Below are 25,434 nucleotides of genomic sequence, written 5' to 3'. Positions count from 1 at the left end.
TTCTTTTCATTCTTTTTTCTTTATTCTTTTCCACATCAGTAATTTTCACCATTCTGTCTTCCAGGTCACTTATTCGTCCTTCTGCCTCAGTTAATCTGCTATTGGTTCCTTCTAGTGTATTTTTCATTTCAGTTATTGTGTTGCATATCTCTGTTTGTTTGCTCTTTAATTCTTCTAGGTCTTTGGTAAACTTTTCGATCTTTGCATCCAGTCTTTTTTCAAAGTCCTGGATCATCTTCACCATCATTATTCTGAATTCTTTTTCTGTAAGGGTGCCTATCTCCTCTTCATTTAGCTGTTTTTCTGGGGCTTTATCCTGTCCCTTCATCTGGTACAAAGTCCTCTGCTTTTTCATTTTCTCTGTCTTTCTGTGGCTGTGGTTTTCAGTTCTGCAAGATGAAATACTGCTGATACTGCTTGATACTGCTGTCTGCCCTCTTGTGGAGGAAGCTATCTAGGAGCCTCCTGTGTGCTTCCTGATGGGAGGGACTGATGGTGGGTAGGGCTGGGTGGGCGGAGCTCAGTAAAGCTTTAATCTGATTTGGTGGGCAGAGCTCAGTAAAACTTTAATCTGCTTGTCTGCTAATGGGTAGGGCTGTGTTCACACCTTGTTGGTTGTTTGGCCTGAGGCCACCTAGCGCTGGAGCCCACAGGCTCTTTGGTGGGGCTAATGGTGGACTCTGGGAGGGCTCACACCAATATGCACTTCCCAAAACCCCTGCTGCCAGTGCCCCTGCCTCCTTGGTGAGCCACAGCTGCCCCCCACCTCTGCAGGCAACCCTCCAACACCAGCAGGTAGGTCTGGTTCAGTCTCCTATGGGGTCACTGCTCCCTCCCCCTGGGTCCTGATGAGCATATTTTTTTGTGCCCTCCAAGAATGGAGTCTCTGTTTCCACCAGTCCTGTGGAGGTCCTGCAATCAAATCCTGCTGGCTTTCAGGGTCTGATTCTCTGGGGATTCCTCCTCCCATTGCTGGACTCCCAGGTTGGGAAGCCTGATGTGGGGCTCAGAATCCTCACTTTAGCAGGTGGACTTCTGCAGTATAACTGTTCGCCAGTTTGTGAGTCACCCACCCAGCATTTATGGGATTTGATTTTAATGCAATTGCGCCCCTCCTACCGTCTCACTGTGGCTTCTCCTTTGTCTCTGGATGTGGGGTGTCTTTTTTGGTGAGTTCCAGTGTCTTTCTGTTGATGATCGTTCAGCAGTTAGTTGTAATTCCAGTGCTCTTGCAAGAAGCAGTGAGTGCACGTCCTCCTACTCCACCATCTTAATCCTATCTCTTAATATATACTCTTAGAACGGACTTAAACTTCATATTGATTTAGTCTTGCCTTTATTTGAAAATCCTAAGCCAAAGAAAGAAACTACAAGAGATGTCACTATGAGCTTACCACCATTACATATAAGATCTGCAATGGCTACAAAGAGGGCTCTTTATTCTTTATTGTGTCTCAGTGTGATTTATTTATTTAATGTCAACTGGCAAGGTTTTCTAAACAATATGAAACACTACCTGTTGAAAATCTGAGTTTAAAAACTTCATAAGAACGTGAAAGGTTTCTAAATTTCTTCAGCAAGGTATTAGCTGTACAGACACTTATTCCTTCTAACTACTGCTCGTCTTCCATTTATAACTTTTCTAGAAAATACATTTCAGCCCTGATTCTAAAATATTTTATATCTATATATAAAATTTATACGCTTATCTATCTATCTATATATCTCTAAATAAAATTTCACACCAAAAGAAAAGAAATAGCTAATGTTCCTAGCTCACAGTACACAAGCTGTCTTTAAGCTGTATCTCAGCCTCACTTACTGGATGACCTTCAGAGGGCTGCCAGAAACAGGCTTTCATTTAAATTGCTCTTCCTTAACACTGTTATTGGACCGTTGTGCCATAGGAAGAGTATTCAATGCCAGAGACATCAAAAAGCTTTGATCCCCCAAGAGTTCCTGGGAATTAGATTCTAAAAGACATGCCAGTGCTTTACCCTTGTATTAAGGTCACGCTCTTCTTTAAAAATATATTTTCTTCAAATGCATGTCACTATTTTTATACCCAAGTTACATATGCCTGTGTGATATATTCCCCACCCATATCATCAGAGATCTAAAAAAAATAATCATCTGCTTGATATTCATTTCATTCTATGTGGTTTCATTCCATTCCATGTGCTCAACAGTAGTTAAAGTGATAACTTATGCCAAGATACAACTTAATGCATATATGCTTACAATCAGCTGCTTTAATAAAGAGGTTGGATATTTGATACTTAATTTATGCTCATTTTGAAGGACCCTCTTTACATGTGACTTGGTGTTCACCCAAAAAGCTATTTCGCTTTCCAGTTTAGTGTCCAAAAAGAAAAAATTTGCTATTCTAATTAATTTTCCAGCTTTCACCATGTATATACAGATAGAGAATAGCTATTATTTTAAAACAGGTTTAAATATTAGACAGGATGCTAAGAGTACTTGGAGCAATATAAAATTTTAGCATGTATACTAAAGTAACTATTCAGAAAAATTCTTAGCCAACAAATATACATGGAGTACTTATTATGTGCCAGATACTAGGCTGGATACCTTCTCCAGAAGGGACAGTGATTAGGCAGACCATTCCATGACAACCACTATTTCTTGCCCTGATTTTCTTTTTGCACCTTCAAATTCTTCAGCACAACAAATAAGCATTTTCTAACGCTGTTCCAGGAATAGGTAAGAACACCACGAAGCCTAAACATAACCAAACACGAATAAGTTGCGGGTTTTAGGGAAAAGTCAGACATATAGAATGGACAGACACATTTGATTCCAGTCCAGCTTCTAAGAGGCAAACACTGTAAAAGAGTGGGGCTCACAGACCATAGCAAAGAATTTTATACATCATCAATTACTGAGGGATGAATTCCTACAGAGCCATTCCCATCATAAATAAAACAGAAACAAGACATGGTAGAGGTTGAGAAGGACAAGACAGAAGTTATGTGAGTTGTAAGAAGGAAAGTTTCTATAATCTGTTTTTGGGAAATGAAGGAAAGACTCTGGCAGGAAGGTAAACTGAGGTCCATTTGACACTGTAACCAAGGGTATGGAGTTGGATGGGTGGCTGGGTCTTCTTTCTACCTAGAGAAGACCCAGAGAAGCCACATCCCAAATATACCTTCATTCAATTATTTTTGGAATGACTACTATTAGTAGGATACAGTGGTAGATACTTTGGGGATACAAAGCCATATGGCATAGTTCCTATTTTAAGATATTATTTAGTGATACCATACCCACTCTTTAAACTTCTATCAATTAGAGATTATTTCTAATTAACAGATATCTCTGGAGCTGTTATGAGGTACCATAATTCATTCACAAGTCAACATAAACATTTAAAAAAACTTCTGATGTTTAAAACAAGTAAAATCTTAGCTGAGATATGCTATAGGAGAAATACTGTTCTTATCTGAAGAGTGAAGGGAGAAGAAGAAATAATGTTACAGGTTAGGGTACTTTCTAGAAGGCAGAGAATTTAGCCTATTTTGGAGTTTTACTTGTCTTACTGCAGAAATTTTCTCCCATTGATAAATGAGACCTAAGAAAGGGAAGCTTCCCCTGTTACGCCTTCCTTCCCGAGAACCTAAAGAGCAGAGAAGGAAAACCAAGGGCAGACCTCCTCCTCTTCCCTCTTCTAGAGCCCCTATATGAACTTCATATGTCATAGAGAAGTGGCTTCGTAGAAAAGTGGCAGAAAGCTTTATAGGCCAACATAAGCCATTGAAGAGAGGACAAAGTGTATGCAGACATAATAATAATTTTAGTGGCAGCATCAGCTCATAGAGCATACAGAAAACACTCCTAATTACCTCACTCAATACTCTTTTGTTTTTAGAAAATAAGCCCATCTTGACTATTTGTACTGAAAAAGTAGAGCTCTAGAAATCATATGTTCTCAGCTAGATTTCCATAAGATTTTAAGTCAATATTAGAATTTTATTAGAATTCTTATATTACAATTTTCCAAAAATGAAAATCGATCAATTCAAGTAAAACTTTTCATAAAAAGTATGAAAAGGCTAATAAGAACTGATTTTCTAATAGGTGTAAAATTATAAAATCTTCCTCAAGATACAGTCAAAATACATTTAGACCTTATTTTTGTGTAAGCCACGACTGGCTTTGGTCTCTGTTCTCTCCTTGGCCTTGTGAGCCCCCAGAACAAATCTCAAGCAATTGTTCCCAAAGGATAAACTTCCTTTTGCAGATGAAATAGTATAGTCACAAGGAGACGTGAAAGAGTTAAACACAAACACCACTTATTTCTTGCTAATGTGAGCTAACATTCTTGCATGGCTGTTGATACGAAGATGTGAATGCTTCAACTTTCTGTAACAGCAGGGTCTACTGAAATGACATTATTTTCAAATACACCTGGTTCAAAATGAATTTAACATCATAAATATTTAATATATTTAAATACATTATTTTATTGTTTTGACAGAAGCTGCATTATTATAAAACCAATGAATTAACCATAAGAACAGGTTATGCTAGCAAAAGAAGTTACTGGTAAACAGCACAGTGAAATATACTACTTTTGGCCTTATGGCATGCAAATGAGTATTTCTGAAGTTCTAAGCACTTTTTATAGGCTAAAATACCATTGAATAAGATCAACCCTTTTCAGCTTTGTCTTACCCTTCCTAACATCTATTAGGCAATCACAGATAATCCTAGACGTAAAAATTACATAGCAAAGAGCCAAACCAAATTTTCTCCAAAACTTCCCCAATAAAACAAGATTTGTAACTGTCTTAGATCTGTTAATAGATCTCAGGATGTTCCCTCACCCATATTTTTCAACAGACTCATTCAACCTGAAAAACTTATTTTCATCTCTAACTTCTATAACATTTTCATTAGCCAGAATGGCACCGCTATCTCCAAGGCACATACACTTTGCGATCAGCTCTTGATTTCAATATGGCAAGAAAAACAAAATATTACAAACTTTCACTTGAATGCTGTTATAATTTCCCAAAAGGTTTGTATATTTGTGAGAAAGATGCATCACAATGAGGATGTAGTTTAATTGTCAGTAAATCAAATTCTCTTACAGTGAAAATCCAATAATTAAATTTCTCCACTAATTTCTTCAAATCTAAATAAGGAATCAAAATCAGAATACGCTGACTTATGCCTGATTTTCATTAGGTCTGTTCCTAGGTACTGAACTCACCATAACATTTTTTGCTTTTGATTTTTCTGGTGGCTTTTCAAAGATTAATAATAAATAGTAATAATGCTTAATAATCAACTTTTTGATCATTTTATTATTGCCTCCTCAAGCTATCTAGAATTGTTTTTATGTTATTAGCCCACAAGGTCTATAACTTTAGTTAGAAAATATACGAAGACAAAGAACAAAAAATAAAGATTTCATAACTGTCAATGGCCGAGATCCAGATTCTAAGTTGTATTATCATAATCTAGTGAATTAGCATTAGCTATTGAATGATCCAAATCAATACATAACATATAGCATTCTAGATAAATCTGGATGAACTTTCTCTACAACTAGTTATGGAGAAAAATCTCTGATTTCAATCATAAGATTTAAGACCATCAGCTAATGCAGTTGGTTAGTGCAGAGAACTAAGCCATTAATAAGCCATGCTTCTGTGTTCTCATTCAATTCCTATTACTCTACTTTAAGGATCAAAGGCTCTTTGGAAATTATTTAATAATAATCATTATTAACAATCTCTTTATCTTGTCTAGAATAAATTTGAATTTATTTTATTAATGAGTAGTTATTTAGTAAATACTTAATAGTCTACTTAATATAGATGCCATGGCTCATGTTGACAATTCTTCAAGTTAACTCATCAAACCTGATCAGAGAGATAAGGTATGAAGCAACAGAATTTATGAATTATGGTAAGAGAGGCATACAAATATGTGAATTCTGAATTATAAGAAATTCTGTAATTATTAGAAAGTATATATATATTTCTCATAAGAAAGCTTGTTTGGAAGTAGATTAATTTAAAAACATGTTTCCCTCCCTCCACTGGTACTGGATGCAGACTGAGGACATCAACAGCTAAAAGAACTGTTCTCAATTCAGGATATAAACAGCAAAGTCAAATCTTATGTTCTATAAACTTCCTTTTGGAGAAAACTGAAAAAAAAATACTTTCTTTGTTACTTTGCCACAGTGTTTTTTATACAGTGATGAATATCATTACAAACCTATGATCACTATCAAGCAGTTACAGTCTAGGTAGGAAGAAGAGAAATCAACTATGCACTGCTGGGTAGTTATCTGAAGACCATGAAAATACTAATTTGCAAAGATATAAGCATCCCTATGTTCAATGCAGCATTGTTGTTTTTTTAAAAGATTTTTTTGATAGGGACAATTTTTAGTCTTTATTAAATTTGTTACAATATTGCTTCTGTTTTATGTTTTGGTTTTTTGGCCACAAGGCATGTGGGTTCTTAGCTCCCCAACCAGGGACTGAACTTGCATCTCCTGCACTGGAAGGTGAAGTCTTAACCACTGGACCACTAGGGAATTCCTCTGATGCAACATTATTTACAGCAGACATGCCATGGAAACAACCTAAGTGTCCATAGATAGATGAATGGATAAAGAATTTGTGGTATATATATGAATATAATGGAACATTATTCAGCCATAAAGAAGGATGGAATCTTGCCACTTGTGACAACCTGAATGGACCTTGAGGATATTATGTTAAGTGAAGTAAGTCAGATGGAGAAAGACAAATATCATATGATTTCATTCACATGTGGAATCTAAAAAAACAAATGAAGAAACAAAATAAAGCAAAAACAAACTTATAGAGAACAGATTAGTGGTTATCAGAGGGGAAGGGGGCTAACAGGTAGGTGAAACTGGGTGAAGGGGGTTAAGTGCATGGTGATGGGTGGCAACTAGACCTGTGATAGTGATCAATTTGTAGTGTTTAGAGATTTTAAATTATAACACTGTACACCTGAAACATATAACTTTTTAAAAAAGACATCAATTATATAGAATGTTAAATAGTGACAAGCGCCAAGGAGAAAAAAGAAAGCAAAAAAGGGATTTAGGAGATGTGTATATGTAAGTGTGTGTATATGACAGGCTAAAAGGTATTTAAAATGTTAGGTTAGCCAGAAAAGGTCCCCAATATCCAAAGTACATACAGAAAAGAGTGAGAAATTTATGCCACTGCTTATTACAAGCACAACATAGTGCTGCCAAAGTGGTTGTTATTCTGGGTGTATGACCAAAAAATTCTTGTTTAGCTAAAAAAATGAAACTTCTAAAAAGTTTAAATAAGAAGAATTAACTCTATTTAATGGGGGAAATTATACTGCATAACATGCATTTTTAGAAAAGCAGCTTTCTTAATTGTATTTTTAGGAGAGGAATCATAAACCGAGAAAGAAAACAAATAATTTACTATATATGGTTGTTGAATTTTATTTTAGACAACATGGTAGAGTTTCTAAAGTACTTTGAGGTTTCAAGTGTCAATCCATTCGGGCAAAGTGTTCATATTCTTCAAAATGGTGGCGATTTCTTGAACACCACTGAGTCTATTAATTTTGAAAAAACAACCCCACCTAATTAGAAATACAACAGTCTTGCATTATCCGGGTTATACTGTTTGCATTGCTCTGCTGGTTTTTCCATTGGAAATCTCAAGAACGGTCAATACTGTCCACCAGACTAACAGATGAATAAATATACTAATGCACTTCCGCTAGTCCCAAGCCACTCCCGAGAAAAGCTTTTGGTGTTTAAAGAACTGCATTCCTTCTTGCAGGACGACCTGGGAACGATTTAGTGTGTTTAGATGTTATGATTCCTTGTTATCCACAAAGAAGTCAATCCACTGAGTGCCTCATTTCTTATTGTCCTAGCAGCAATTAGGATGTGAGAAATAACTGACCTCAGTGTAATTTCTGTGGCATATTTTCCTCCATGTCTTGTTAAATAAACAATGCCATGTACCACATTCAGATTGCAAAGATGCTTGAACTTCCCATTATCTACAGGAGAGTTTATGACCAGCCTTTCCACAGCCCAGCCTTAGAGAAAGAAGAGGCACTATGGTAAGTATGGCTAATCACTGCTGAAAATGTGACCACAGCAGTAAAGCCAAGTGACAGGCGCCCATATGCTAGGTTGGCCTGGGTTCAAACCCTGAATCATCTACTTACTGTGGGACTTGAGGCAAGTTCTTTCATCTTTTGTATGCCTTAGTTTCAAAATGAAGACAATAAACTACAAACATTACAGAGTTGATATGAGGAGAATATATGTGTAATTGAAGTCCCCAAAGGAGAGGATGAGGAAGCAATGAAAAGTATTTGATGAAATAGTTGAAATTTTTCCAAATTTGATGAAAACTATAAACCTACAGACCCCAAAACTCAAAGAATCCCAGAAGAAGAAACATAAAGAATACTATATCAAGGTACATAATACTACCAAATTCAAACAACCCTGCTAAAAAACTACATTAGTGGTTCTCAATCAGGGATTATTCCTCCCCATTCCTGCTCCCCTGGGGACATTTGACAATTTCTGAAGACATTTTTGTTTGTCACAACTGGGAGGGGGAGAGCATGTGTGACTGGCATCTAATGGGTAGAGGCCAGGAATGCAGCTAAGCATCCTATAATGCACAGGACAGCCCTCACAACAATGAATTATCCTGCCTAAAACATCAATAGTGTTAAGGCTGAGAAATACTAAAAGCATATAATAAACAAAATGCTTAAAACTAGTGATAAAGAGAAAATCTTAAAAGCATACCCTTGTCATATTTTCTCATTCCTGACAAATACAGAAAGTATAAGACAGTGTAATATTAAGATTCTTTTTTGGTAAATCACTCACCATGGTTAAGCCAGGAGCTGAGCACCAAGAAGTAAAGGTGTCTAGTCGTATATAGATACTTGGAGGGGTTTCCAGAACTTGTAGGTCTATGTGACTTTTTTAACCTGAGTTTAGGAAGCTACACACTGTGTAAAGTATTCTGAAGGTTCTACTTTGTGGTTCTCCTGACCCTTAATCACAGGTAAGAAGTGGTTGGACCAGCATTTGGACTGAGGTCTGTTTTGAAATGCACCAAAATAATAACTAATAATATACAATTTGAGATAAAAAATATGCTTTTAGTTTACCATTTTGGATCTTCATAACAAGTCAATGCGTATCTACGTTGCTAGACCAGTGGTCCACTACAAATTTATTCAGATACTTTGGTATCCCAAGACAGCCATGGTAAGGCATTAGTCTATATTTCTTCATTTTTCTGTCAATTGGAGGGAAGGAGAGTGAGAGTGGTCACAGCTATGGCAGGAACTGTGTATGTCATTTATTTAAAACTGTTTATAGTTTTTTTAAAAATTTTTATTGAAGTATAGTTGATTTATTTTTTTAAGCTCTTTATTGGAATATAATTGCTTTACACTCTTGTACCAGCTTTTGGGGTACACCAAAGTGAATCACCTGTATTTATGTGGAGTATAGTTGATTTACAATGTTATGTTAGTTTCTGTTGTTCAGCAAAGTAAGTCAGTTATACATATACATATATCCACTCCTTTACAGATTCTTTTCCGATATAGGTCATTACAGAGTATTGAGTAGAGTTCCCTGTGCTTTACAGTAGGTCCTTATTAGTTATCTTATTTTATATATAGTAGTGTGTATATGTCATTCCCAACCTGCTAATTTATTCCTTCCCACTCCTTCCACCCTAGTAACCATAAATTTGGAAAAATGTTTATAGTTTTATCTTTATAGATGCCTAGCCTGGAGAAGGGAAGGAAGAGATGGTTGTTTTTGTTTGCTATATCCCCCACGAAAAAAAAAATTGAGAATCACTTCTTTCAAATAACTAGATCAGATCTCTTTGGATCAATTTAGGTAGATTTTAATAGAATGTACACAGAGAGCTAGAAAGATATACTGTTTTTCCCAAATGGTTTAAAAAAAGTCACACTAAAGGAAAATAATACTAAGAACACTCATAGTAGCATACTAATCAACAAAACTGCTTAGCTTAGAAAAATTAGAAATTCATCAGTGCTCTAAATGAGCCAAATTTGAATTTTGTGTCTTAGGAAGTAATCTTCCAAGGTTCACTAGAGTAATGGAAATAAAAACAAAAATAAATAAGTGGGACGTAATGAAACTTCAAAGCTTCTGCACAGCAAAGGAAACTATAAGCAAGACAAAAAGACAACCCTCAGAATGGGAGAAAATATTTGCAAACGAATCAACAGACAAAGGATTAATCTCCAAAATATATAGACAGTTCATCCAGCTCAATATCAAAAAAACAAACAACCCAATCAAAAAATGGGCAGAAGACCTAGATAGGCATTTCTCCAAAGAAGTCATACGGATGGCCAAGAGGCACATGAAAAGCTGCTCAACATCACTAATTATTAGAGAAATGCAAATCAAAACGACAATGAGGTATCACCTCACACCGGTTAGAATGGGCATCATCAGAAAATCTACAAACAATAAATGCTGGAGAGGGTGTGGAGAAAAGGGAACACTCTTGCCCTGCTGGTGGGATGTAAATTGATACAGCCACTATGGAGAACAGTATGGAGGTTCCTTGCAAAACTAAAAACAGAACTACCATATGACCCAGCAATCCCACTGCTGGGCATATACCCAGAGAACACCATAATTCAAAAAGACACATGCACTCCCATGTTCATTGCAGCACTGTTTACAATAGCCAGGACATGGAAGCAACCTAAATGCCCATCAACAGATGAATGGATAAAGAAGATGTGGTACATATATACAATGGAATATTACTCAGCTGTAAAAAGCAATGAAACTGGGGCATTTGTAGAGACATGGATGGACCTAGAGACTGTCATACAGAGTGAAGTGAGTCAGAAAGAGAAAAACAAATATCGTATGTTAACACATATATGTGGACTATAGAAAAATGGTAGAAATCAACTGGTTTGCAAGGCAGAAATAGAGACACAGATGTAGGGAACAAACATATGGACACCAAGTGGGGAAAGCAGGGAGGGTTGGGGGGGGAATGAATTGGGAGATTGGGATACCAAATTGTACACTCTAAATATATGTAGTTTATTGTATGTTAACTGTATCTCAATAAAAGTTCTTAAAAAAAAAGGACACTGGTGTAAAATTAGACTTTGGTTTTCTCTCTATCAAAAGGACAAAGTTTTATTGGGCTATTGGTCTGATCTTGATAAGAAATTATGAAAATTGTTTTTTTAGCTTTTAGGTAATCTACCTGGAAAACAAATGTCTTGTGTCTTACCAAAATAATTTACTGTGCTTCATGTTGTCTTTATCAGGTCTCTGATTACTTAAGAAAACCCAGTCTTCTCAATATTAAAAGAACTAAGATTTGTTCAAAAAAAAAAAGACTCTGAAGGCTCGTAAATATGAAGAGGAAAACAATGCACACTGCTTTATTTTTCATTCCACTTGTTAAGGGTTTGTGAAAATCAAATACCTTTGCCCTGGCACGCAGTTTGTTCAAAAACTATATGTTGAATATATGAATAAAGAAAGGAATATTAAAAAAAAAAAAGAATGAAAAGGCAAGCCTCAGATTGGAAGAAAATATATGTAATGCTTTTATCTAACTAAAGACATGTCCAGATTAAATAAAGAATTCTTACAACTAATAAGAACACATCCCAATTTTTTAAATAGGCAAAAGATATGAACAGACAAAAGACATACAAACAGCCAAAAAGCACATGAAAAGATGCTCAAGATCATTAGTTATCAGGGAAATACAAATTAAAATCACAGTGAGATATCACTACACATCGACTAGACTAGGTAAACTGAAAAAGACCGACAAAACTAAGTGTTGATGAGGCTATGGAGCAACTAGAATTCTCATAACTACTTTGGAAATAGTTAAAAGTTCAGTTAGCACATGACCCAGCAATTGTACTCCCAGGTATTTATCTCAGGGGAATTAAAATATATATATATATATTTCCATAAGAAGACTTGTACATAAAAGTTCATAATATCTTCATGCATAATAGCCAAAAAATGAAAATAACCCAAATGTTTAACAGGTAAACAAACAAGTTGTGTTTATTCACACCATGGACTACTACTGGGCAATAAAAAGGTGCAAACTACTGAAACAACGTGGATAAATCTCAAAAATCATTTTGCTAAAAGAAGCCAGATACAAAAGGGTACATATTATTTGATTCCATTTATATGAAGTTTTAGAACAGTCAAAACTAACCTATACTCATAGAAACCAGAACTCAGAACAATGGTTGCCTAGGGCAACCTAGGGCAGGGGATGGAGAAGGAACAGATTGAGGTGGTGTATATATTTGTCAAAACTCATCGAACTGCATATAGTTTGATGTATTCCTGCATATAGTTTTTAAACAATATGTATTATAGTTTTTATTATATGTAAATAAAATTGAACTTCAGTTAAAAAAAAAAAAAGAAGTAATCTTCCAAGGTTCAAAAATGAGTATTCAACACAATTAGAAAAAAAGAGTCGATCAATCTTAATTAGTACAGAAATACTAGATCAATATACATTTCATGAGGAAGTATAAACATTAATGAGGGCTATAGGAGCAGGTAATGTATAATTTATCTTGAGCTTCAAACAGTTAAAGGTAGATGTAACTTCACAATTGCTTTTTTTTTTTTCTTTTAACTTTACCTGGTAACTTTATTTTCCTTCCTCTTTCTCAGGTGGTTCTACATACAAGTTATAGAGAATTTAAAACAAATGAAATTTGATGTAACTTAGCATTTATTAACTTTGCAAACATGTCTTGTTTCCCCCTCCAATCAACTTAACTCTTTTTACAGTCCTGTATGTGCCCTATAAATGAATAAAAAGAAAAGTTTATACTTACTAGAAAGAACAGTTGTAAGGAAAATGTAGTCTGAAAAGGATATGAGTCCACACTCTCCAAGGGTGTAAAATATACTGCCTTCATCAGCAAATTTTTCTCGTTCCTGGGCAATTTTCTATTGAATGTATGAGTCCCACCAAAAGATAAAAAGAAGATATAACAGAATGAGAATATAAACAGTTAGAGATGAATCACCATTTATCTGACAGTTTTATGCTATTTATCATAAGCATGTCTCTGAGGGGCATTCCAAATTAATGGATCCTTTCCAGTTTTGAAGATGATTAAAACTATAAGACAAAAGATGATCTTTGTTTGTTTCAATACTGGCTTGATGTGAACAATGGAAAAAAAATTTTAATTTTATGAACTCCTGCCATTTAACATACAACAGGCCCACTTCAGGGCTGGTTTTGTTTCTTAGTTTGAAAAACAATCCACCTTTTTCTATAGAGGCGTATTAAGGTAGAGGGGAAAAAAAAACAACTAAAATAAAATCAGTTCTAAATGCTCAAGAAAAACTATACAACTAGTGATTAGAAATGAAGAGGTAAGCAACTATTGTCAACAGCCATACAAATGCTCAGAAAACTAATTTCTGAAATACTAATTTTAAATTTTACCTTATGAACCCCAAGAACCTTAGTTTTGGAATGTAGAACAGTTTACAGAGTCAACAGCATCTCTGAAATATAATATCAAATCAGACATACACACCAAACTTTAGGCATGTTTTAATTTAATTACATTTACTGTTACCTTGGTGAAGGCTCCTAAATTTCAGATATTTGAAGAAATTCTCCTAAAACTTAGCTTTCACTCTAAGTACGTATTTATTTTCTTTAATCTATAAAACTCACAAAGAGAGTTAATTCTCAGTTTCAGTAATGGTCTAACTGGGAAGCAGTCTCTTCTGGCTGTTTAAGGAAACTTATCCTGTTTTCTGATTTCCTACTAAACCATAAACTAAGTGGTGACATTGAAGATACTTTCAAAAACTGAAAAGGATCCACCAAAGAGTTAGACTTGAAACTTATTTCCATAAGTTCTGGACCAACCAAAGGAATTTTAGGAATTATTCTGGGTACCAAAAAAAGAAATAGGAGGTTTAAAAAACCCAAACCAACGAGCGCAATCAAAGTAATAATATCATGCAAGCACAAAATAAGAAGCAGCGTTGCAAGCATAACCTTGGGAGGAGTATCATGAAAACTAAACCAACAAGCACCACCACACCATCATCCAGGTACACAACTATCCAATATGTTACCTCTGTCTAGTGAAGATCCCATCATACACCACAAAGGAAAGAAAACTGGTTAACCAATTGAAGACAAAAGTACCAAATGAATCATCGTGATCTTCTTAGTAAACCCATTCAAAATAGCCCCTACTGGATATTTGCTTGTAATATGAAACAGTAACCATGGACAGCCAAAAATCCATAGTTGAACGCCAGCAAAGTGGTAAAAGGTTTTGATGGTAGTTTCTACTTAGGAAAGGGCTTCTCTAACTCATTTCTGATGGACAGAAAGCTTGGTCCAGCCTGACAGCATTTAGAGATTACTTCCTTGAGCCAAAACCAAAAATGAGCCCACAGTCCAACATATTCAATTAAAGTTAGATCTCATATCACACTTAATCGTCTACCAATAGATTAAACACAAATTTCAGACAAAAAAGGCTACTGGATAAAAAGAGCAGCAAAGCTGTTCACTGGGAAGTTAATATTTTAATTTCTCAAAAGAAAAAAAATGTACATTTTTAACATTATCCAAGATACTGCAAAAGTAAAGCATGTGAACAAGAAAAAATATACAAAATGAGAACAGGCTGTCAAAGGCATACCATTACTAGAAACAATAAATTCGTATAGAAGCTGAGTAACCAACATTACTTACATAATAATCTTATGAAAAGACTGCTATAAGTAAATAAAATGAATAACATATTGGGATCCAGAAGCTGAGAAACAGACAAAAGTATAAGGACAAACTGAAATGAGGCAGCTAAGCCAAAAAAACATATCTAACATTATTTTTTTTAAGAATCATCTGGACTATGCTGCTGCTCAGAAGATAAAAAGACAAACCCAAGTTTGTTTGTAACTTTTAATTTTGATATAATTTCAAACTCAGAAAAGTGGAAAGTTCCGTATAAGGAACTCTCATATGCTTTTTACTCAGAATCACCAACAGTTTACATATCACCCTATTTGCTTTATCACTTTATATAGAAATATATTTTCTTTTACACCATACTGAAAGTTGGAGACATATGCCCCTTTACACTTAAATATTTCACTATATGTATCCTATGAACAAAGACATTCTCTTACATACTACAGTATAAATTTCATAAAACCAGGATATTTAATACTGATACATACTATTATCTAATCCACAGTCTATTACCAAATTTAGTGAACTATCCCAATAATTTCCTTTATATTTTCCCCCCAGTTCAGGATGTAGCCCACAATCATAAATGACATTCAGTTGTGATGTCTTTTTAATCTCCATTAATCCAAAACAGCTTTCTTAGCCCATCTTTATTTTTTCCTTTGGAGGTTATTATTATTATAAATTTATTTATATAGTTATTGGCTGTGTTGGATCTTCATTGCTGGGCGCGGGCTTTCTCTAGTTGCAGTGAGCAGGGGCTACTCTTTATTGCGGTGCACTGGCTTCTCACTGCGGTAGCTTCTCTTGTTGCAGAGCACAGGCTCTAGGCACACAGGCTTCAGTAGTTGTGGCATGCAGGTTCAGTAGTTGTGGCTCACAGGCTCTAGAGTACAGGCTCAGTAGTTGTGGCACACAGGCTTAGTTGCTCCACAGCATGTGGGATCTTCACAGACCAAGGACTGAACCCGTGTACCCTGCGTTGGCAGGTGGATTCTTAACCACTGCACCACCAGGGAAGTCCCGTGTTATTTTTGATTGTGGTGAAACTCACATGACATAAAATTCACCATTTTGACCATAAAATGTGTGGGCCTTTTGGGTTTGGCTTCTTTCACGTATCATAATATTTTGTGGGTTCATGCATGTTGTAGCGTCAATCAGTACTTCATTCCTTCTTATCACCAAATGATATCCGTTGTATATATACCACAAATTTACCCATTCATCTACTGAAGGATATCTGGGTTGTTTCCACCTTTTGGCTATTGTGACTAGTACTACTATGTACATTCATGTACAAGTATTTGTCTATCTGCTTTCAATTCTTTTGGGTATATACCTGGGAGTAGAACTGCTGAGTCATTATCATACCTCTATGTTTAAATTTTTGAGGAATGGCCAAACTGTTTTCCACAGCAGCTACACCATTTTGCCTTACTACCAGCAATGCAAAAGAGTTCCAATTTCTCCACATCCTCAATTTTCTTTTTCTTTTTCAAATTACATCCATTCTAGTGAGTATGACGTGGTATCTTACTGTGGTTTGATTTACATTTCCCTAGTGTCTAATAATGTTGAGCATCTTTTCATGTCTGTTGGCCACCTGTATTATCTTCTTTGGAGAAATGATCTATTCAAATCCTTTGCCTCTTTTGGAACTGGGTTATTTGTCTTTCTGTTGTTGACTTTTAAGCTTCTTTATATCAATATATTCTATATACTAAACACATATCAGACACGGGGTTTGCAAGTATGTTCTCACTCTGTTCATTGCCTTTTCATTCTCCTGATAATGCCCTTCGGTGCACAGAAATTTTAAATATTAATGAAGTTCAATTTGTCTTTTTTCTCTTATTGCTTATTCTTTTGATGCCATATCTAAGACTCCATCACCAAATCCAAGATTATGAAGACTCACCTGTTTCTCTAACAGTTTTGTACTTTTAGCTTTTATATTTAGGTCACTGATCTATTTTGAGTTGATTTTTGTATTAATGTGAGGTAGGGGTCCAACTTCATTCTTCTGCATGTGATATCCAGTTGACCCCACACCATTTGTTGAAAAGATTATTCTTTCACCACTGAATGGTCTTGGAACTCTTGCTGAAAATAAATTGACCATATATATGTGGGCTTATTTCTGGACTCTCAGTTTCATTCCATTGATGTATGTGTCTATTTTTATGCCAGTACCACAGTTTATGTTTTTATAATTTTTAAAAATTGTGGTAAAATATACATAACAAAATTTACCATGGTAACCATTTTAAAGTGTACAATTCAGTGGAATTAAGTACAATCAAAATGTTATATAACCATCACCACTACCTAGTTCCAGAATGTTTTCATCGCCCCATTTGGAAACCCCTTATCCATTAAGAGGTCACATCCCACTGTCCCCTCCTTACAGTCCCTAGAAACCATTAATTTGTTTTCTGTCTTTATGGATTCATCTTTTCTGGATATTTCATATAAATGGAACTATAGCTAGTTATTTTCTTAGTGGTCACTGCAGATTACAATTAACAACTTAAATTTACAGCAATCTAGTCTGAATAAATACCAACTTAGCTTGAATAGTATTAAAAAAAATCTCCTCTAATAGAATTCCATTTCCCTTTTTCACAAATTATATTTTTTACAGTGTACCCGTTAACATAGATGTATAATTACTGTTTTACACATTTGTCTTTTAAATCACAGAGGGATATACAGAAGTTATAAACCATAAATAAAATAATACTGGCTTTTATATTTACCTATGTTGTTACCATTACTGGTGCTATTTCTTAATATACCTTCAAGTTATTATCTACTGTCCTTTCATTTCAGCCTTAAGTACTCATTTTAGCATTTTTTGTAGGGTAGATCTACTAGCAATAAACTCCTCAGCTTGTGTTTATCTGGGAATGGCTTAATATCTATCTCCTTCATTTTTTAAAATAAATTTATGTATTAATTTATTGGCTGCATTGGGTCTTCGTTGCTGCACGCAGGCTTTCTCTAGTTGCAGTGAGCGGGGGCTACTCTTCATTGTGATATGTGGGCTTCTCATGTTGCGGAACACAGGCTCTAGGTGCACGGGCTTCAGTAGTTGTGGCACGTGGGCTCAACAGTTGCAGTTTGTGGGTTCTAGAGCACAGGGTCAGTAGTTGTAGCACTTGGGCTTAGCTGCTCCATGGCATGTGGGATCTTTCTGGCCCAGGGATCGAACCTGTGTCCCCTGCATTCAGCAAGTGGATTCTTAAGCACTGTGCCACCAGGGAAGTCCCCTACCTCCTTCATTTTTTTTTAATTTTTAATTTTTTACAATAAACTGCATATATTTAGAGTGTACAATTTGGTATCCCAATCTCCCAATTCATTCCCCCCCCAACCCTCCCTGCTTTCCCCACTTGGTGTCCATATGTTTGTTCCCTACATCTGTGTCTCTATTTCTGCCTTGCAAACCAGTTGATTTCTACCATTTTTCTATAGTCCACATATATGTGTTAACATACGATATTTGTTTTTCTCTTTCTGACTCACTTCACTCTGTATGACAGTCTCTAGGTCCATCCATGTCTCTACAAATGCCCCAGTTTCATTGCTTTTTACAGCTGAGTAATATTCCATTGTATATATGTACCACATCTTCTTTATCCATTCATCTGTTGATGGGCATTTAGGTTGCTTCCATGTCCTGGCTATTGTAAACAGTGCTGCAATGAACATGGGAGTGCATGTGTCTTTTTGAATTATGGTGTTCTCTGGGTATATGCCCAGCAGTGGGATTGCTGGGTCATATGGTAGTTCTGTTTTTAGTTTTGCAAGGAACCTCCATACTGTTCTCCATAGTGGCTGTATCAATTTACATCCCACCAGCAGGGCAAGAGTGTTCCCTTTTCTCCACACCCTCTCCAGCATTTATTGTTTGTAGATTTTCTGATGATGCCCATTCTAACCGGTGTGAGGTGATACCTCATTGTCGTTTTGATTTGCATTTCTCTAATAATTAGTGATGTTGAGCAGCTTTTCATGTGCCTCTTGGCCATCCGTATGACTTCTTTGGAGAAATGCCTATCTAGGTCTTCTGCCCATTTTTTGATTGGGTTGTTTGTTTTTTTGATATTGAGCTGGATGAACTGTCTATATATTTTGGAGATTAATCCTTTGTCTGTTGATTCGTTTGCAAATATTTTCTCCCATTCTGAGGGTTGTCTTTTTGTCTTGCTTATAGTTTCCTTTGCTGTGCAGAAGCTTTGAAGTTTCATTACGTCCCACTTATTTATTTTTGTTTTTATTTCCACTTTTCTAGGGGGTGGATCAGAAAAGATCTTGCTGTTATTTACGTCGAAGAGTGTTCTTCCTATGTTTTCCTCTAGGAGTTTTATAGTGTCTGGTCTTACATTTACGTCTTTAATCCATTTTGAGTTTATTTTTGTGTATGGTGTTAGGAAGTGTTCTAATTTCATTCTTTTACATGTAGCTGTCCAGTTTTCCCAGCACCACTTACTGAAGAGGCTGCCTTTTCTCCATTGTATATCCTTGCCTCCTTTGTCATAGATGAGTTGACCGTAGTTTATCTCTGGGCTTTCCATCCTGTTCCATTGATCTATATTTCTGTTTTTGTGCCAGTACCATACTGTCTTGATCACTGACAGTGACTAGCCTTGTAGTATAGCCTGAAGTCAGGAAGCCTGATTCCACCAACTCCGTCTTTCCTTCTCAAGATTGCTTTGGTTATTCGGGGTCTTATGCGTTTCCATACAAATCGTAAGATTTCTTGCTCTAGTTCTGTGAAAAATGCCATTGGTAATTTGATTGGGATTGCATTGAATCTGTAAATTGCTTTCGGTAATATAGTCATTTTCACAATGTTGATTCTTCCAATCCAAGAACATGGTATGTCCCTCCATCTGTTTGTGTCGTCTTTGATTTCTTTCATTAGTGTATTATAGTTTTCTGAGTACAGGTCTTTTACCTCCTTGGTTAGGTTTATTCCTAGGTATTTTATTCTTTTTGTTGCAATGGTGAATGGGATTGTTTCCTTAATTTCTGTTTTTGATCTTTCATTGTTAGTGTATAGAAATGCAAGAGATTTCTGTGTGTTAATTTTGTATCTTGATCTCCATTTTTGAAGAATAATTTTGCAGGTATAGAAATCTTGGTTGACAATTTTCTTCTTTCAGCACTTTATTTATTATTATTTTTTTAATTATTTATTTATTTTATTTATTCTCTGTGTTGGGTCTTCATTGCTACACACGGGCTTTCTCTTAGTTGCTGAGAGCCGGGGCTACTCTTCATTGTGGTGCATGGGCTTCTCATTGTAGTGGCTTCTCTTGTTGTGGAGCACGGGCTCTAGGCACGTGGGCTTCAATAGTTGCGGCACATGGGCTCAATAGTTGCAGTACATGGGCTTAGTTGCTCCGTGGCATGCGGAATCTTCCCAGAGCAGGGCTCGAATCTGTGTCCCCTGCATTGGCAGGCGGATTCTTAACCATTGCGCCACCTAGGAAGTCCTCAGCACTTTAAATGTCATCCCTCTGGCCTTCATCGTATCTGATGAGAAACTGGTTGTTAATCTTACTGTGTAGTTTGTATGTGATAATTTTCTTATCTCTTGCTGCTTTTAAGATTCACTGTCTTTAGCTTTTGTCAGTTTGATAATAAAGTGTTTCAGTGTGGGTCTTTTTGAGTTTATCCTATTGGAGTTATTTAGCTTCTTGGATGTATGTATTCATAAATTTCATTAAATTTGGAAAGTTTTCAGCCATTATCTCCTCAAATATTCTTTCTGTCCCCTTTTCCCTCTCTTTGCCATCTGAGATTCCTATTGTACATATGTTGGTACACTTGTAATGTCACATAGGTCTCAAGCTCTGTTCATTTCTCTTCATTCTTTTTTCTTTTTCTCAGACTGGATAATATTAATTGATCTATCTTCAAGTTCACCGGTCATTTTTCCTGTGTATTCAATTCTGCTGTTGAATGCCTTCACTAAAATTTTCCTTTCACCTATAGGAATTTTTCAGTTTCAGAATTTCTATTTGATACCTTTTTACAATTTCTCTCTCTTTATTGCTGCTGGTTCATACATCATTCTCCTTATTTCCTTTAAGTTCATTGCCTGTAGTTTCCTTTAGCTCTCTGAGTATACTTAGAACTGTTGATTTAAAGCCTGTTTATAGTAAGTGCAATATTTGAGCTTTTTCAAGGATAGTTCCTATTCCTTTTTTTTTCCCCCTGGGCCATACTTTGTTTCTTTACAAGCATAATTTGTTGTTGAAAACTGGACATTTTGTATATTACAATGTGGTAATTCTGGAAATAAGATTCTCCCACCTCTTCAGTGTTTGCTGTTGCTGTTTGCATGGGTTGTAGTCATTTCTTTAATGATTTTTCTAAATTCTTTTGTAAATACTTTGTCAAGCATGGTCACTCAAGTCTCTGTTTCATTACCTTAGTGGTCTCCTAGTGATCTGACAGAGATTTCCTTAGGTTTGGATCCAAAGGGTGGGGGAAAAAAAACCTCTCTAGATCCTTGCAGGTTGGCTCTGTGTTGGACATTCTTTTAATGTTTATTAGCCACTATTTACAATCTGCCTTTGCCTTCATTTTACTTGCATGGAAGCTAAACGTCAGCCAGAGGTGAAGTTTAGGGTCTGCTGAGGTTTCTTCTAAGTATTCATTCAGCCCTGGGTATGCACATGGCCTTCCAGATTCACCAGAATACAGCAGAGCATTTCAGAGTCCTTGTTTTCTCACCTCTCTCTTGTTGCAGGCTCTTCTTTCCCAGGTCTTTTGGTTTGTCTGCTGCTTGTCTTCAGCTGCTGTGGCTAGTCTATTTACCTTTATGCTTTTAACAAATGCCACCTGGGAGGTCACCCTGGCCCTAAAAAGTCTCCAAGGTAGGCGAAACAAACACAAACCTGCAAGCTGATTCCTTAATGGCCAGACAGGTCAAGGTCCACATTCACATTTTCTGAGAACAAGGTCCACACTGCTCCCTCTGGCACCAGGAAACTATATCAGGAAGGCACAATCTTTATGGTTGCCACTGTGCTGGGGACTGGGGGGTGGTCATCAGGTAAGTTAAAAAACTACAAGATTCTCTTACCAAATTTCAGCAGCTTCTTTCTTCTTTAAGCATTCCCCTAGTTGCTTAATGGCTTTGGTTAGATTCCAGGGATCTGAAAAAGCTGATCGGCAGTTTTCACCAGCTTAATTATTGTCTTAGTGGAGGTGTGTAATTTTAGAGTTACCTACTCTGCAAATTTTGGTCTCTTTATACTTTTTGACCTTGAACAATCTGAAAAGTACAGGTAAATTATATAGTAAAATATCCCTCAATTTGAATTAGGCTGATGTTTCCTCATGATTACATTCATATATATTATAAACTATGAATTCATAATGATATCTCTACTTCCATTCTAATACCACAGAGTACAGTTTAGTCTTGCCCTTTACACACGTGTTACTCCCTTCCCCCACAGGGAGAAATCTGGTTCCCATTATCCGCAATCTGGTTTCCACTATCCGCAATATATTTACTCATTTGCTCAAGCTTAGAATACAAGGAAGATAGTTTCACAACTGCTAATTATCTCTGCAAAAAACAAATTATCATCTAGAGTTCAATATCTGTTACATTTTAAGTAAAATCCACTTATGGTGAAATGCACAAATCTAATATACAATTCAGTGAGTTTTATAAATATATCTGATTAACCCAGATATATATTTGGGTTATAGAACATTTCCACCAACCCTGATGTTTCCTTTATGCCCCTCCACAGTTAATTCCTACCATATTTTTGTACCAGAGATTAGTTCTGCCTACTCTAGAACTTCCTATAAATGGTATCACCAGCGTATACTCTTCGGCATCCAGCTTCTATGGCTCAGCGTAATGTTGGGGAGATTCACCCACACTCTATTTATCAGTAACTCATTACTTTTTACTGCAGACTAGTATAATACTCACCAATAAAATAAAAATCTATTTATTTAGTGTATAATTATGTTATGCATATAATAATAATGCACACAAGTAATATCACAATTTATTCATTCCTTTATTGATTAAACAGGCACTTTTCAGTTTTTGGTTAATTTGACTTTCCTCAAAGTTGCTGTACCTTTTTTACTTGCACCATCAATGTATGAAAGTTCTAGTTGCTTCACTTCATCGTCAACATTTACATTGCAGTTTCTTTCATTTAGCCATTTTAGTGGTATCTCATTGTGGTTTTATTGAGCATTCCCCTGACGATCAGTGTTTTAAGCACTTAGTTTGTTGGCAATTAATATGTCTTTCTTTGGGAAGTATCTGTTCAAGTCTTTTGCCCATTTTTAATCGGGTTGTTTGTCTTTTTATTACTGATCATTATATGTTCCAGATATGAGACTCTTTTCAATGTGGCAGCCAGCCTACAAAATGACCCCATTGTTTCTTGCCTCCTGGCATTCATGTTCTTGTGTAGACCTAGTCTCTTCCCACATTGAATCAGGGTTGGTCTGTATAACTAATAGAATACAGCTAAAGTGATAATGTGTGACTTCTGAGGCTAAGGCATAAAAGGCACCTTGCTCTGTTGGAGGGAAGCCAGCTGTCATTTAAACAGAACACTCAAGCAGGCTTCTGGAGAGCCTACAGAGAGAGGATCTGAGGCCTCCCAACAACAGTTAGTACTATCTTATCAGCCACTTGAGTGAGCCACATTAGAAATGAATCTTCCATCCTTTGTCAAGCTAGATGACTAAGGCCCTAGCCAACATCTGACTGCAACTTAATGGAAAAGCCTAGCCAAAACCATCCAGTCAGACTGCTCTCAAATTTCTTACTCACAGAAAGCATGAGAGACAAGAATAATTACTGTTTTAAGCCACTAAGCTTTAATTTGTTACTCAGCAATAGATAACAAATATAGTCAAATATGTATGAAAAGTACTTTTAGTCTGTGGCTTATAATTTTATTTTATATCAACAATCAGAAGTTTTTAGCCTTCATAAAATCTAATTTATCAATTTTTCCTTTATGGTTATTGCCTTCCGTATGCTATCTAATAAATTTTTGCCTATCTCCAGTCCATAAAAATATTCTATTTTCTTTTAGAAGACTTATAGTTACAGATTTTATAGCTAGGTCTATGATCCATTTCAAATGAATTTTGTGTACAGTGAAGTAAGGTGGCAAGGTTTATTTTTTAAAATATGGATATATAGTTATTGCTAAGCCATTTGTTGAAAACACCTCCCTTTCACCATTTAATTATTTTGGCACCTTTGTTAAAAATCAATTTACCATATAACTGTGCATCCATTCTCCTATAATAGCTTCTGACTTGAGTAGCCTATTTTCTCTAGAAGGTCTTTTGATTACTAGCAAAGTATATGATTGTTTTCCAAAATATAAATAATGCAGCTTGAAACACTCTGCATGAGATGCATTTGGGGTCATGGTTTAGGCCTAGCCACCTAACCATTAGGGCAATTATAAAGTCTGCAGAGATAATAAAAATGTCACTGAATAGACCTTAAATTGTATATTGATTGAGAATTACTATCAGAACATCACTCCTTAGGGACTATTTTATACTGACACTTTACAATGCTAATTCAGTTAGTGTGATTTTCTCTAGGAGGACATATCCTCCTCTACTGCATTAAATAGGGTATGTCCATGTTTGCAACCTTCAGTCCTCAAAAGGAGAAAATATTTCCATTTGAAGGACTATGTATATGAGACCTCTGCTGTACTGAGTACAGTCACAGGGATCAGGAGAGGCCAAAAGAAGGTCAAATTGCTCGACATAAGAAAAAGCTGAAGAAGACATCTGGGAGAAAAAATATAGAAGGAAAAAGGACCCTTGAAAGGTGAGCCAAAAGAGGGAAGGAGATGTGGCCAGAGAGGAATAGAAAGTATGGAAGTCAGGAAAACAGAGAAAAGAAAGCAAGTGAGTACATATGTGCACACTTATGTTTGAGAGAAAGGACAGAGAATATACGTTTTGCATTAGCTCTTTAAAAACGAGAAAGAAAGATATTTAAAGAGAACTTTTAAATTAGCCATGCTTTGTGATGTGTCCTGTGCAAATATAGTCTTCTAATTTTCTAGTAAAGCTCTTCATTGTTCTTCCATGATTCTGGAGTTGGGGTAGGGATAGAAGGAGAGAGGGATGTTTTCTGAAGCATCCACTTGCCAAAGAGTAGTTCTATTAACTCTAAGAATTTATAAGTGGGTTTTCAAGTATCCAAAACTCCAAAGATAATTCTTATAGAATTCATGACATATATTAATCACAAACACCCAAACTGTCATAAAACCATATTTGATCCCTCAAATTATTTCAAGTTATAAGGAGAATCAAATAAATATGTCAAGATTTGGAAAGAAATGGGAGTTACCAGAGAACAAATTTTTAGACTATTTTGTGTTGCATGAATGTTTCTTAACTGATCTTTTTTAATCAAAGGCCTGATTCTACCATAAATGATATCCTCAAGTAAAACAGCCAAGGTACAAGGAGAATCTGTAAAAACAGATATATTTGAATTTAATAATGAATAAATTTTTAAAAGCACCAAAGT

General features: G+C 35.8%; 1 protein-coding gene across 2 annotated transcripts in view; it reads right to left on the bottom strand.

The window, feature by feature from the left end:
• MICU1 (mitochondrial calcium uptake 1) overlaps nucleotides 1–25,434 on the bottom strand; it is a 234,429-nt gene that overhangs the window by 108,814 nt on the left and 100,181 nt on the right. For both annotated transcript variants that reach the window (XM_057734250.1, XM_057734251.1), the window contains exon 6: nucleotides 12,952–13,066. In XM_057734250.1, the coding sequence (XP_057590233.1) occupies nucleotides 12,952–13,066 (115 nt within the window). The remainder of the gene's footprint in view (nucleotides 1–12,951; nucleotides 13,067–25,434) is intronic.

Source organism: Hippopotamus amphibius, chromosome 5, assembly GCF_030028045.1.
Source record: "Hippopotamus amphibius kiboko isolate mHipAmp2 chromosome 5, mHipAmp2.hap2, whole genome shotgun sequence".
In the NCBI taxonomy this organism is placed as follows: Eukaryota; Metazoa; Chordata; class Mammalia; order Artiodactyla; family Hippopotamidae; genus Hippopotamus; species Hippopotamus amphibius.
This window is presented reverse-complemented; position numbering and strand designations above follow the sequence as displayed.